Source organism: Exophiala dermatitidis, assembly GCF_000230625.1.
Source record: "Exophiala dermatitidis NIH/UT8656 unplaced genomic scaffold supercont1.5, whole genome shotgun sequence".
Lineage (NCBI taxonomy): Eukaryota > Fungi > Ascomycota > Eurotiomycetes > Chaetothyriales > Herpotrichiellaceae > Exophiala > Exophiala dermatitidis.
The window spans coordinates 491,023-505,873 of NW_008751650.1; the positions used below are offsets into that span (position 1 = coordinate 491,023).

At 52.1% G+C, this 14,851-nt stretch overlaps 5 protein-coding genes across 6 annotated transcripts; 2 read left to right on the plus strand and 3 right to left on the minus strand.

Annotated features, from left to right (window-relative positions):
* Window positions 1-1,241: 1,241 nt before the first annotated feature.
* HMPREF1120_05776 (uncharacterized protein) lies at window positions 1,242-2,490 on the plus strand (the record flags this gene model as incomplete). Its single annotated transcript, XM_009159964.1, has 2 exons — window positions 1,242-1,688; window positions 1,756-2,490. The coding sequence occupies 2 exons, from the start codon at window positions 1,242-1,244 to the stop codon at window positions 2,488-2,490; spliced, it is 1,182 nt and encodes a 393-aa protein (XP_009158212.1).
* A 2,401-nt stretch (window positions 2,491-4,891) lies between these two features.
* HMPREF1120_05777 (uncharacterized protein) lies at window positions 4,892-5,986 on the plus strand (the record flags this gene model as incomplete). Its single annotated transcript, XM_009159965.1, has 1 exon — window positions 4,892-5,986. The coding sequence occupies one exon, from the start codon at window positions 4,892-4,894 to the stop codon at window positions 5,984-5,986; it is 1,095 nt and encodes a 364-aa protein (XP_009158213.1).
* A 364-nt stretch (window positions 5,987-6,350) lies between these two features.
* On the minus strand, window positions 6,351-8,435 carry HMPREF1120_05778. 2 transcript variants are annotated; one of them, XM_009159967.1, is made up of 4 exons: window positions 8,145-8,435; window positions 7,839-8,050; window positions 7,191-7,489; window positions 6,351-6,975 (listed from the first exon to the last, which is right to left on the minus strand). In XM_009159967.1, the coding sequence occupies exons 2-4, from the start codon at window positions 7,960-7,962 to the stop codon at window positions 6,664-6,666; spliced, it is 735 nt and encodes a 244-aa protein (XP_009158215.1). In that variant the 5' UTR covers window positions 7,963-8,050; window positions 8,145-8,435; the 3' UTR covers window positions 6,351-6,663. The 2 variants fall into 2 exon arrangements, with proteins under 2 accessions (XP_009158215.1, XP_009158214.1); XM_009159966.1 differs by having other exon boundaries at window positions 7,839-8,435.
* A 528-nt stretch (window positions 8,436-8,963) lies between these two features.
* On the minus strand, window positions 8,964-10,982 carry HMPREF1120_05779 (ferric-chelate reductase; the record flags this gene model as incomplete). The annotated part of the gene is made up of 2 exons (XM_009159968.1): window positions 8,964-10,755; window positions 10,804-10,982. The coding sequence occupies 2 exons, from the start codon at window positions 10,980-10,982 to the stop codon at window positions 8,964-8,966; spliced, it is 1,971 nt and encodes a 656-aa protein (XP_009158216.1).
* A 919-nt stretch (window positions 10,983-11,901) lies between these two features.
* On the minus strand, window positions 11,902-14,617 carry HMPREF1120_05780 (TEA domain family member; the record flags this gene model as incomplete). Its single annotated transcript, XM_009159969.1, has 5 exons — window positions 11,902-12,105; window positions 12,137-12,389; window positions 12,496-13,915; window positions 13,967-14,143; window positions 14,194-14,617. The coding sequence occupies 5 exons, from the start codon at window positions 14,615-14,617 to the stop codon at window positions 11,902-11,904; spliced, it is 2,478 nt and encodes an 825-aa protein (XP_009158217.1).
* Window positions 14,618-14,851: the final 234 nt, after the last annotated feature.

Here is a 14,851-nt window from a genome sequence, read left to right on the forward strand (position 1 = left end):
TCACCGAAGCAGGGCCAAGATCATGGCCATCCTGGCATGGGCTTGCGCAACTCGACAGGGCATCGCAGCCAATTTTCGGCCATGCTTGCAAGAGCCGGGAGGGAACAATCGGGATCCTGTGCATTTAGCCGGAAAATCCTAAGCGATGTGAGAGTTCTGAAGCAGCAATGCTGATGCTCGACCCTGTACATGTCGACTTGAACAGAATTTGTGGTGAATGATCCCCTTGAAATAGGGGCAAGACCGCGTAGCACGCGAGTCACTTTTCCGCCGACGGTCAACGGCTGGAGGCAGCCTTCGAGTTGTTGTATCCTCCTCCTACACCTCCGATATGCTGTGTGCGCGCACTCCACCGACGGCGGCAACGGCGCCTACAATGATGGCAGATACAGCACCTATCACGAAGATACTAGTACTGCGCCTGTTGTTGACGGGCAACTTGAAGTCTAGGCCAAAACGCGCGCATTGTTGTGTGGGTGTGGGCCTGCTCATAATTAGTCGACGTTGAGTCCAGATACAGTCTTACCGCATCCAGTAGTTGACCAGTCTTCGGAGCCGTCAACCGGCGTCATCCGGCCAGGGGTCAATGATATGAGCAAGATGAGCAGATTGAGCAGATTTCCTCCGACCGCCGTGCACCACGAGCAGATTCCCGCGCAGGTTCTTGGCTCGACTACGACCTTGACCTAGGTATGCAACGCGCGTTTCAGCAAAAAGCGAACGGCAGGTTGATGCGCCCTGACAAATGGGTCAGGTTCACGGTCCGCTTCTTGAGTCGACAGTGGTAGTGGTTTGCGACCCTCTGTACCTCCATATGGAGCCTCCTTCCACCGGCGGCCGGGGCATCGGTACAGCGATGGGACGTCTTAGCTCTGCACCCACAGAAGAGCACGTTGATATCAAGGTCGGTTCGCCATGGACATTCCCTGGGGTTTGTTGTGTCTTTCTACAGAAACTTTCCATTCAAGCCAGATTGCACTATAGCACTACTCTTGACACCATTTGCCTATAGCAGGTACCTCTCCAGGCTCAGCTCGCGGCTAACTCGACATGATCATGGACACGTTCCGGCACGGGCATGGTGAGCTCTTCCTCAATGCAGACCGCTTCATTGCTAATTTGGGACCGGAGAGCCCTTCTCCTCTGGGTCGGCTGCTCGGCTCTCTCCACGGAGAGAGACTTTGAAATACTGGGGTGATTTCGCCTTATGGGTTGGCAACATACCTTCTCAGGCCACGGTCATGAGCCTGAGAGATTATTTCAGCGAAGCGGCGGGCCAGGATCTCCTCAGCATCTCGTACAACCCGGACGCCAAATATGCGTTTGTCAACTTCAGCACCGAATCGTCGCGACTCCGTGCCATTGAGCATGCTGCCTCGCAACTCTTTGAGGGCCGACGGCTGGACTGTCGCATCCGACAAGACGCCACTTCCAGATCGACCAAAGTCAACTATGGGCTCAAACAAATGGACAAACGGTCCATCGCGATATCCTGCGAGCATCCCAACGACCCTTTACAGGATGCCGAACAGTTGTCTCATTTTCCCGAGGCCGACCGATCGCAATTCGGAAAGAAGAAATATTTCATCATCAAGAGTGGTTCGCTGGATGCGCTTTCGCAAAGCCTCGAGTCGGGCCAGTGGTTCATTCCTAATCGACATGTCAAGCGACTGAATCATGCGTTCCAGGTTAGTCCCCTCTTCATATAACCCCTTCTCGAGTATCCAGCATCCAGGGTGAGCTGACCGGGCACAGACAGCTGAGCGAGTATACTTTATATTTTCGGTCAACGGGTCACGCCAATTCTTCGGCTACGCCAGTATGAAATCGGAGATTCAGCCCTCCACCGAAACATCCTTCCGATCCAACGACGTGCATCGCGCGCCGGCTGCCATTGAGCAAACCTCACAGTTCAGTCCTGTTGAACCAAAGAGGGACTTAAGCCTGGTATCCCGGTCTCGAACGTACTCGCTGGCATCATCCGACTCATCAGCCGGGTCAATTTACTACGAACCCGAACGCCGGAGGGTCATCTGGGAAGCAGCCCATCACGACCTGGACCGCAGTACTATCCCTTACGAGCCTGCAAGCCCGCAATCAACATCTCAATCGCCCTTGGCCACTGAGCCGCAAAATGTGGCTCCTTGGTCAACCAGCATGCCGACCACGAGGGTCTCTCCACCAGGTGGTCAGGCCGTCAGCTTCTTCTCCCCATTCTCGCCCTTTGACGACCCAAGATCTGAAGCTGTTCCTCGCTCTGACCTCGTCCCATTCAGCAGTCCCTGTCCAGTCAAGTGGCTGTCCGTCAACAACATTTCGTTCGATTCCGTTCGAGGCCTGACGAATGCCTGGAACGGCAATAAGGACATCTATGTCGCGCGGAACGTCACCGCCGTCGACCCCAGTGCTGCTGCGGTACTGCTACAGCTGTTTCAAGCTGGCAGTGCTGAAAGTCGACCGCCAGCCCAAAGGTCTTGGTCTCATGGCTGATTGAATGCCCCGTGTCTGAGTTGTTTACCTCTTATGTTTGCGGCGGCGGACAGCACATGCGAATGATGACAGGGCTTTGGTTTGTGGCGGCGAGTTTACTCTTATATAGGTGAGAAGAGGAGGCGGATGGATCTGTTTTTAGCGTGGCGCTACGGAATGCGAAAACCCTGCACTGCCAGTGGCGGTCGACGGATGATTTCTCCCTACTATTAGGTAGTGAAGTAGGTATGTAGGAGTAGTGTACAGGTGTATTGTTATCATTGTGTCCATATACAAAGTATTGTAGTACTACCTTAGTAATACTTGGGCTGAAGGCGCGGTACTAAATAAGTCTGAGCCTTAGGAGAACAGCCAATGAAGGTGCAGTGCCAGTGCCAGTGCCAGTGCCGGGAAGGAGGGGTTGGTGTTAGTAGTGGGAGGAAGGCAAATCCCGCCCGCTCGCCTTGTCGGAAGGAACCTCCCCGGAACTGTCAAGTGTTCGACCTTCCCGTTCATCTCGAGCCCCAGGGATCAAGTTGGAATACATATCCTGTATGCTGTATCCTGTCTACAAAACATACGTTGCAAGCAAAATGCTGCTCCTCGTGATCTGACATGGATACTTCCGTGCCTGGCCTCATGCAAGGCAACCACCCAAAAACTAATGTCGATGGCATCGGCCATCGCAACCAGCCGCAGTCTTTCGGTTTCTTGGGCACGCAGGCCGTGCTGGCTAGACAGCTTTGGAAAAAAACCTGATTGAGTGAGCATGCCCCCTGGTCTGTCAATGACTGCGTCCAAAAGCATTGGCCGGTGTTGTAACCTGCAGGGCCACGCCGGCGGCAGCAGCGCGGCTGAGCTGAGCTGGGGATGAGGCCTCCTTTGCCAACACACACTCGACCTTCATGGCAAGGACCGGATATTACTATGACAGACCGGTCGAATGTGCTTTCATGTATTCCGGAACACGCTTCCCTCGAGACATCCTGACGACCTTAATTTCACGCCAAGCTTGCGGGAACTGATATGGCCGACAGAGGCACGTCGCGTCGTCAAGACCACGAGCGGGATTTTTCCGAGACAGTCCCTATCAGAGCATTCAGAGGATGGTGGTTCTTTAAGAGAACAGAGCCCGCGTGATTCGGAACTTGAAAGGCTGAAGAGCTTGGTTAGGGATGGCACTTTGCTTGAACCGCCCCCCACCAGCGACGGCACTACCGAGACCCGTGTAAATATAAACGAAGAAGGCGGGGTGGGTCCTACGCTCAAGGCAAGTTATGGTGGCTCCAGATCCCCAATGCTGTAGGGACTGACTATAAGACAACCAGGCTTTCCACGATTTCCGTCTCAGCCGGCAAGGGCCTGTGTCCGCATTGGAGCGGCACTACTATTTTGCGAAGTTGTCGGGCTTCAAGCTCTGCACCGGGCCGGAATGTCAACGGAACAAGGAAATCGTGATGAAAAATCTTCATGGTCGCACCACGTGGTGTCTGTCACTGTTGGAATGGACCGTCCAATTCCTCGCATGTTGGTCCACCGCATTCGAAACTTCTTCCCGAGAGTTGCAAGATATCCTAGCGGGGAGGTACGACATGTCTTTCCGGTTGTTCAATATGATGCCGTCACTAAGAGAGGAGGAAGAGGACCCTCGTATGTCGACGGACTGCCTGATCCATGACATGATGGCATGGTGGCACCATTCACGACTACGAGTAAAGTTGAGACATTGCAAGTTGAAGGGGAATCTCCTGGCCGTGTCCAAGTCGCCAGATTTTGTGTTCGAAGACGAATTCAATAAAACGATCGAAAAGGCTGAAGCACTGGGGATCTGTAAAAATCGGCTATGGAATCTGGTGTCTTGCTGTCCTCGCGGGTGGCAGGACCTTCCCGCTCTGCTGGCAATGCTTGACCCGCAGGACGTGCACCGAGCCGCTCTTTTCAGACATACAGAGATCCTCGATAACCTGGCACAACCCACGCTATCAATACAAACACAAGCTTCTGATATGCATACCCATGACGCATGCGCACCTGATCTTTGCCACTTTTCCTCACTGGACAGCACCCGAGTTGGCAAAGACATAAATGCCCAAATCAGTCCTGTTCCTTGATTACATTCCCTTCAACGACCATTCCAGACTCTGAGCGCCTGATATGGAGATACAATCTGAAACCATCACGTTTTCGTTCGCAGATACCCGCCTGCACGCCTGTCCTTAGCGATAGTGGTGGCGATTACGTCGCGATATCACACGTATGGTCTGACGGAACAGGTGTCGGAGTTCAAGGGCAAGGTTGCATGAATAGTTGTTTATTCAGCTTTTTCTGCGACATAGCGCAACAACTGGGTTGTTCAGGACTGTGGTGGGATGCTATCTCCATACCAACTGACCGGAAGAGAAAAGCGCACGCAATCCGGAACATGCAATTGTATTTCAGTTCGGCAAAGCACACGGTCGTCCACGATGAATACCTTCTGAAGATCCCATGGAAAGATGACGGTACTCCATGTCTCGCTCTTGTTCTCTCACCGTGGTACACCCGGGGCTGGACGGCCGTGGATTTGGCGGCGTCTAACAGTGTTAAAGTATTGTTCGGAAACCCAGATGATAAAAAAGGTCCGCCTGTCATCAAGGATCTGGAAACAGAAGTTCTTGCCACCCTTCCCCGCTGCAGCTTGGGGCATTTCACGGCTTCCTTCATCATCCGGGACCTTTGGGGCATAATCAAAGACCATCGCAAGCTCTCGAATCTGGTGCGAACCTTGGGGACACGGAGCAATTCTTGGTCAAGGGATCGCGTCTTAGTCGCCGCGCACTTGGCCGGGATCACGCCCGACGTGGATGCAGCAGACATGCAAACACGAGTGCTGAGACAGATCATATGCTCCTATGGAGAGATTGATTCATCTATTCTGCTTCATGGAAGCCCAACAATAGAAGAAGATGGCCCCCTTTCGTGGTGTCCAACGAACCTCCTCGGCGTAAGGCCCATGAGCCTCTCAAGGGGCTTCGTCATCGGTGGCTCAGAGTTATCAATGAATATCGATCAGCACACCGGGGCGCTTTGGGGGATGTTTTATGCTTGCGACGCTACACGATCCAACCGAGACACACTGGTCTTTATATCGATGCATCCGTCCGTCCATCGGAGGATGAAGTCTGCTTTCCTCCGCGCTCGGAACCTTTTGCTCCTTTCGGGCGACAGCTTTAAACACTGCCTGATAGTGCGCGCCATGGGACTTCGGAAAGGACCACCAGTGCGTATTGAGTGTGATTGGGTTGGAGCAGCCCTGTGCGACGGTTCAGTTAACTTTGGATCCAGCAGTTACCCTGAAAGTGTTCTTGTCTACATTGGCTCCCAGATCTCTGCCGCCAATGCCGTCCACACTGCGAAGGAACTGCTGGAACAGTACTTCCACGAAAAGAAGGCCCTAGCAGCCAGGAATTGGGAAGCGATTTTGGAAAAGCTTGAAAGAAACCGAAAGATACGTGCAAAGGGGTCTGCACGTAGCTAGGTAGCAAGCCAGGGAACCATCTATAGAATTATTGGTGTACCATTTGCGCGCCTCGACCCATACTGATATACCAGTATTTACATACCTCCATCTGTCTTGCCCGGCCTTACAACTCTTCTTGATACTCGAGCCTTTCAGACAATAATCTACCTGATCAACATGCCTTACTATTTCTTGACCAATCGACAAGAACTTATTATACTAAAAGAATGAAACCATCTTGGCTCTTCCCTTTTTCTTACCTTGTCACAGAAAGAGACTTGAGCTGCGAGATCCTCCTGATTACCATACTATTGGCAAGTGTAAGACTTAAATTAGGATCAGACGACTCGAGAGTCGAGTCCTAGGTACTAGAGTACGTGCATTCAATGACTTTAATATCGAGGTACCGTTGCGGATCTTAGTGTAGTACATATATTGGACATACATGCTACCGACAGTAGATACGAAGGTAGTAATGGTGGTAACCCCTGGCCTAGTCAAGCCACTGTATATGGTTGTACATCGGGATCGTCACTACAAATAGTCTCACGAAGGATGGCCATGCCCCAAATTCAATACCTACTACCTACGTAGGTATATGGTTCCTCTGTCCACATAGGTAGTATTATCTAGTCCATGAACTCCACTGCGTACTTCCACTTGCCTTACCTTATACGATCCCAGAGCCCAGACATCTATAGAGCAGCCACGAACAAACCGCCGAAAGTGAGTCCAGCGACAGTAGCGACGGCAGCAGCAATAACCCCATGTTGACCGACGGCGCCAAGTCTCACACTTCCACTGCCGCCGTTTGCAGAGGACCCCGTAGCAGCAGCACCCGAGGCCGTGACTGTGACGGTTGTTGCTGCAGCTGAACCTCCTTCTCCAGCTGCAAGCGAGCCATTGGAAAACTGTTCGACAAGAGGGTATATGTCGACATTGCTTGAGTTTTTGCATTGGTCGTCGGGTAGGAGGGTGGCGTTTGATGTGAATGTTATATCTGCGCACTAAATAGCCCAGGGCTTTTGTTAGCGAAGCGAAGGCGGGTGGCAACCAACGAAAGGGGGTGAATCGGACAATTGAAGTAAGGTGTTACTATCACACAAACAACGAGAGGAAGGGTGTTGAAGGTAAGTGGTTACTATCCCATCCGCGGATGAAAAAGGTAAGGTAGGGGTACTAGCATCAGGCATGGAATCTGGGTTTACAGTCCATAACTTACATTGTACAAAGCCGTCCCTTCATCACCAATCGTAATGACCTGCAAACTGGCATCTTGGCCATCTTGGATCCCCAGACCTTCAGGGAGCGTGAATTTCGGCAGACAAATGGTCCCGTTTCCCGTTTCGTTCAACAACATCGGGTTCAGCGACGTGGTGAAGGTGTTTGTGTCGTTTCCTAGACCCAGGTTGAAAGACACATAGGTCCATGGGTGGTGGAATTTGATGACCAGGGACCCGCCGTCGAGGGGCCACAGGGTGCGGTTGTTGGAGGATTCGGTTGTGGTGTTGAGACCGGCACCTGGATGGGAAATGATCAGTGTCAATGAACAGAACAGCGGAAAGAAGCCACTGCCATAGCCCATGGGAGGTGGATGGTTTGGTTTGGGTTTGTATGGTTTGTGGGAGGGAGTGGGATGGTATAGGGTGATGGTGATGGAGGTGGACTGGACTGGACTGGGAGAAGACAAGGTAAAGATGGATGAAGGGAGGTGAAACCAAAGCAAGCAGTGGAATGATGTTCTCATGATCCTCGGTGGTACTGTGGTATATTGATATAGATCATTCCGTACAGCAACGTGTGGGGTTGGATTGTAGGTGCTTCATGACTGTTGCGGAAATGTATATCATATCTGACAGAGCTGACTTACATGGGAAAATGTATTGCGAAGCAGGCGGAATGAACGAGTTGGCTCGCCAGTAAGGATAGACGAGTTCAAAGTGGGCCGAGACCACGTTTGCTGCCACGAGGGCGAGGAGTACGGAGAGCTTCATGGTGGGTGATTTGATTGACAGTGAAGCTGAAGACTGTGTATGAAGAAAGAGAGTGGGTAGTGTCGACTCTTTTATGATAGAGAAGAATCTAAAGTATCGACGATATGCTTCTGCTTCAGTCAAAGTCACTCGCAGACAGCCCAGGGATCTGAAAGTCTGAGAAAGATGGCGGGAGACTCAACTGAGATGGAGATAGAGAAACTCGGACCACTGACGGCAACCGTCGTCCTTTTGAATTAATCTGATTTACCTAGTAGCCTCTCTTGACTTCTCTTTTGGGTCTTCTCTCTGTCCTGCTCTAGCCCGCTGCTTGCCGCCACGCCAGGGCCAGGGGGAAGAAAGGAAAAGAACTTACCTACTCGGTACTCACCGTAGGAACGTGGCTAGCATAGTCTGATGACACTACTACAGTACAACCTGTAGCTGATGGTCAAGACCAACTCAGTTGGTCGCTTTGGTTCCGTCAACACGACAAGTCCCACTGCTCGTAGGAAGAAGAGAAGATACCTCGTTGCTACTAAAGGCCGACTAACGATGGGGCCATCCAGTCCGTCTTAAAAGTGGGTCCCAGTCCCGGGCCATGCAGGTCGAAACTTGCTCAAAAATACAAAGTTGCAAACTCGTTGCTTGGAGAAGGCTTGAAGGCTTCGCTCGAATGACAAGACAGTGGCACAGTGGGATCCTCTAGCCCTGTTCTGAACAAGAGGATACCTACCTAGGTACAGCAGGGCTCGAGTGTGGCGTCTCGTCTCGCTGGGCGTTGAGGATTGTTTGATTGTTTGGGTGTCCTCGTTTTCTCCGAGTTCAAGCGCTGGTTGCAATATCAACACTAGACCGAGGGAATCGGTTTGACGGAATGGACTTGTTCGGAACCTCCCAGATCCAAGTCTACTACTACCCTTGATCAATATGCATATCCTTTCGAACTGCTACAGGTTTTTAGATGAAGCGAAAGAGGAAAGTTTACTTGAACGCTCCCAAATAGTCCCTCGGTTCAGCCCTCACCATCCGTACGTCTCGCAGAACAGATACAACCCTTGGGCACCGGTACCTTTGTGTACTGCCCTTTCGTCAGAGAGGCTGGCTACATAGTTTCTTATCTGTCCCGTGAACTGAGCGCCGCCGCATGCAAAAATGCCAGTTTCACCCCAAGCCTCTTCTACTACGGGTCGAATTAATGGATCCAAATCCGGCCGTCCGTTGTTCACCATAATGGGAGTTTGCTCCGCGGATGCTGTCGACAAATGTGACGACGATACCTCGTTTTCATTTTCCTGGTCACCGCCATCATTTTCTGCAGAGGTGGATGTGTTGGAAAACCGTGCCTCTTTATCCGGGTTCTCGATGTCTTGGGTGTCAGTGGTTGACACATCCAACCGCGGTTTCAGTTCATAGCTGCATCCAAGTAGAGGGTTGTTTTCCGAAAGTGGAAGATCGCCATCTCGTACGGGACGCGTGACATAGACACGAATTGCAACTTTGATGTTCCTGGCGTGAGCCAAACTCGCAGCCATTAGGAGCTGTTGTTTGAACCAGTCCAGCTGGTGGGAGTATGGGACGATCCAGATAAAAGATATTTGCCGGAGGTGTGACTCCGTCATCAATGCTTGTTGGAAGATTGGAACTGTGAAAGAGGCGCCATTTCCAGTAGCCACAAGGACCAAGGATTCAAACCGGCGAATCGACGTCGGAGTGCCCCAGGGCCCGCTGATGAAAGCCAGGAAAGATTGTGAAGATTGTAGGCCTCGACACTTTCGGTGCAACCGTTTCGTAAATCCTCGGTGGACACGAATATACAGTTCCATGTCGCTGGGTCCGTCCTCGTGAGAAATTGATTTTGGAACATTCGCGATTGTGAATGGATGAGCCTCAAATAGCCCTGCTCGAGGGATTGTGAGGTAAACGTGCTGACCTGGCTGCCAGGAAAAGTCGACGTCAAGGATCCTGACGTGAATGAACTCGGAGGAAAGGCTTCTGACTTCAGCCTCGTATCCAAACCTTTTTCTTTTTGTCGGCTGGGCCCTGGCTGTTCTCGTCGGGAGTAGGTGGAGATTGATGGACACTGAAAACAGTGTCCTCAATAGTCTATCAGAGACAACAATACCGATTGCAAACCAGACATTGTATCGGGCATACGATGGCACATGGACATAGACCAGCCACAAAAGTACGACGGCTGACGCAAGGTGTTGTAACAGCCACACCTCGTAACATGCTGACCTGAAGAACCCAAAGCCAGTGAGGATCATCCACCCCATGACGGCCCAAGCGCCGAACCCATATTTGACCATCGGCATCATGTCCATCTCGAGCTTGACGAAATGCGCAAGATCCCATTCTCTGAAAAAGTACGACCAGTGGACAATCACCGTCAGAAATATCGTCCGCGCCACCCATCGATGTAACCAGTTCAGTCTCTCATAGGATATGCCGGTCAGGAGGCTGATGATGTTGACTTTCCCCGCAAGGAGGTAAATCAGAGGTAACTGTGTCACAGACACCCATCCTGCACGAAAGCCCACGATTTCCCATCTGTAGGCGTAGTCTGGCGAGTTCGGTCCGAGAATCGTGTTGGACCATAGCATCGTCAAGATCACAGTCCAGTAGAGCAGCAGCATAAGACAACGTCCCAGAGGGGGAGGTGTAAAGTATCTGCTCCATGTCCCACTGAATGTCCATAGCTGAGGGTAAGCCAGCTCCCTGCACACGGCCACGAGCGTGTCATAGAACTGCGCAACGGGATTTTCAGGTCTGAATGGGACGCTTTCTGGTCGAAGCCGACTCGATTTGGACCTGGTTAAGAATCAGTATCGTTTATAAGATCAACTCTGACCGACTCACGCAAATAGTAATCGGAGACGGTCTACCACTCTCTTAAGAACGAGCAATCCAACAATCGCGGCGACAATGTACCAGTAGACATGGGCGATGTGCTTGTTGGTTGGCGTGAACATTCCGGCACTGGACATGTCCATGCCACCCATGCCGCTCATGCCGGCCATTCCAGACATCGAGTCCATTTTCAAGTCTTTCTGCTGGCTTGCTTTTCCATGGGGTGTATCTCTCAAGAAGCGATGTCCATGAAAGTACGAGGGCCAGTTGATCTATGCGCATGCAAAGGTTTCTTTCCCACCGGGATGCGCGCCAACGACATGGATGTCACGGCGTCACAAAGCAAGCACACTCTGGTCTAGATGAGACTGTGGTCTTCCGTCGATTCCGTCTGTCATGGAGGGGTTCGAGGAGGAAGACGAGACTGGTCGGCCGAGTTCCGAGACAGTCGACATTGTAGTCTTACAGACCAGGCGCCGGCGGAGGGTCTGAAGAAAGCGAGGACGCCGCCATTATCACACTAATACCACCACCAGAGACGAGCAACGAGGTGTATGGGCCAATAGGTCGGTGGAGAGTGGTCACAGTGGTGTGGTGTCTGCCAGAAACGTGCTCGTCGCTGGCCGTGGAAACTTGCTCACATCCACCGCCTCGGCAACATCCTGGTTCAGCTCCTGTTACCGATTGAGGCTGCTCGCAACGAACGGCTCGTACGGGAATGAACTCAATCGTAGAAGAATTAACTATAACAGCATACATCTCTCTTGGCTGCGTGCGTGAGTTGTCGACAGTGGCTGCAGATTTCCACCTCAAGTCACTGCCGGGTCCTTGATTCGGCCGCCCACCATGCATCTACTACTCTGCCTTTTCTCGTTTGTCTCCTTCAGCACCGCCCATTTTATACTCCAGTATCCTCATTCTTTAGGATTCGACGATGCCAACGAGGGCACCGCACCATGCGGCGGCTTCAGCGTATCTTTTAACGACTCGGACGACTCCGTCCCTGTCGGCGGCTTCCCCGTATCCATGTTGAGCACTCATCCGGCTTCAGACTGGCTCTTCCGTGCCACCTTGGACCAAAAAGAACCATTCAACTGGACCAATCTTCTACCAGTCGTCTCTGAGACGGGGCTGGGCCAGTTCTGTCTTCCCAACCTGAAGGCTCCGGACGAGTTCACCGGGAAAACAGGGCTTTTGCAGATCGTCCAACATGGACCTGATGGGATCTTGTACCAGGTATGTCTCGCACATGAACAACAATCCTTGTTTCTTCGTCATACTGACCGAACTGTCCCTCGTCCTAGTGTGCACCTGTCAACTTCGTCCAGGGTGTCAATAATACCGTCGGCTCCAGCTGCCAGAATGTCACTGGTTTGACCGCAATCGTCACGAACCAGGACGATTTCACCAGCTCCAGCTCTGCATCGGGCTCCTCGTCCATGAGCATGGCGAGCAGCACTTCAAGTTCGACCTCATCGTCCACCGCCTCTGCATCGGCAGCATCTGCGTCCTCGTCAGGCCTTGCAGTAGCGACCAGCGTGCCCTCATCTGTGCAAAATGTTCTGGTAGTCTTGGGGCTTGCTGTCCCGCTCATGCTGTAAAGAAAGGAGAGAGGAGAGAAGATGATGGTCGGAATCCGGTGAAAGGTGCCCCAAGTCCAGTTCTAATCGCTGTGGTTCTGCCGGGGGATGTGCTTCGGACCCAAGTTGCTCCTGTAACACTTGGTGTGTTTGAACATTGAACCTGGTCAAGGGATGCTCCGGCAACGTCGGTCTCGTGTCCTCAGGCGCATGGTTCGTGTACGAGACGTCCGCGCCGGCATCCACAGACCCAGTAGTCAACTGGGGAAGCTCGAACATGTTGGCCGGCTCGATTAAAGGGCCACCGTGAGAAGTGTCCATGTTTCCGGCAAGAGGTCTAAGATGGTCACAGCTTGTGAGAAGCCCATGCCTGGATGACGGCAGTTGGAACGAAGATGTTAGATGTCCTCCTGAGTCCGACATGTCCTCAGGCTTGAATGATATGAACCCATCTTGACAGAGTTCTTCATCCATGCTCCCTAAATACATGTTGTACGAAACGTCGTGGTCGTTCTGCGACAGAAACTGAGTGCTGTGGTCAAAGGACCCAAGATCTGGTAGCGAGGGAAGTCCTGTTCCCGTAGATGATAACGTGCTGTTGTTACTGGTAAGACCATAAGAGTGAGGCATCCATACAGACTGCCATGTAGTGGTGCCGCCGCTGCCGGGAGGGGCTTCAGAGAACCTCCATAAAAGCAGTGCCATTCTTTTGCGCGCTTTTCGAGATGATCCCCTTCCCCCCGGTTGTCTTGTGTCGAGGGCACAGATTTCCTGCATAATACTCAGCCCGCGGAGGAAATTGCTCGAATGCTGATGTGCAAGCTCGATAGAGGCCGGATCTTTGGAGTCTTCGGCCAGTTTCTTAGCTTCCGTCAGCGACGTGAATGTAGAAGCCCACCATCTGGACTGGAAAAACGGTTTGATCTTGCCCTGACCAGCAGCACGACATTCTTCCTTTGCCGAATCCGAAACCTCATGGCCATCCTGGTACATGTGTGTTGTGCAGGTCCACTCCTTGAAATCATCCATGCGCGACATCGTCCTCCATTGCTGATCCTGATCCAGAAAGTCTAGCTCCAGACCGATCCCGAGCTTGGAGTGGCGCGGTGGAAAGTCCTGCATCAGCTGAAAGCTGGCGTTAAGCAGGATGACCTCGCATTGATTCTCGCCCGACCAGGCATCAACGATGTCCGAAAGGTGCGGGAATGTCACCTGCCAACCGAGAATATCTTCCAATGGCAGCGGGTCTAATCTGAAGTCTTGAAGTCGAGTGTAATGGTGTAGGGCATGCTCCCAATCATCAGGCTGGCTCACCCACATTTCGAACGTTAGTCCTTGTAGATTGATGATTTCAGAGCTGCCGGGTTGAGCCGGTTTATCCCCGTCACCAGGGTCGTCAAAGTTGAAATCCCCCTGTTGGTGCATCTGGCCCTTCAAGGCCTTGTGCTCGTTGACCATATGTTCAATAGAGTTATGGTAAAATTTGTGACCCTCGGTCGGGCTAGTCTCTTCATCATCGCTAGGTTTGATCAATCGATCCCCTAGACCAATATCAGCGAAAAGACATCATGCATATGCGGCGGCGGCATTACATTCTGGTATCCCTCTGAGAAACCGATCGAGGACTTGAATGTGGCTAGACACCTGCTTGCGCACGCGCACCTCGCCCGTCTCTCTGTATATCCATTCTGCGATGAGCATGTTGCGTCCGTAAGGTCTACCACGCTGTGAACATTTCTTTCGCCCCATGGGCTTGATATGCACCAATGCTACAAAACTGTCAGGGCTGCCACTAGACAAGCACAATTTGGCGGGTTACCATTTTGGAAAGCGGCCTCAATACGATCAGGCCAGATTGGTTTGCCATCCGGCCCGATATCCTGCCTTGGACGTGAACGATATTCCAGATACTTGGGATGGGTAAGGTATGGTCGGTCCGCGTTTGTCAGTGGCTTAGCACGGTGTGCTCTCAGTGCGTCACGCTTTGGCTTTCGGTCGAAGGAGAAGCTGGGAGTATCGTTCGAGCCAAGTTTGATCAAAGGGCTTGGGAACTGAAGCTCGCGTGTCATTGACAGCCCAACATTGAGCTCCGGAAGAGGGCGTTGGTTTTCAACACCTTCGTGGGTGCCCCTGCCGAATGACTGAACATTGCCGGAAGATGCTGAGAGCGGATCGAAACCAGAATGGATGTTGGATTCTCCAGCGTGCGTGGCTGTTGTTAAGGCGGAATGCGAGAGGTCCATGGAAGCCTCATGCGCCCAGTGCACAGCAGTTGATGCTCAAGAATGAGAATGAGAAATGCAGCAAACAATCCTCGACGAGAACAAAAAGGCCTTGGAATGAGAAGGGAGTGTCGAATGAAGAGGAAGGTCACCATCGTGTTATAATTGTGCCTTGCGGACCACACCTGCTCGTGCAATCTAATCTTCCTGCGACTCTTCCAACTCATCACTCACTGCCCTTTACCTCTTTAGTCC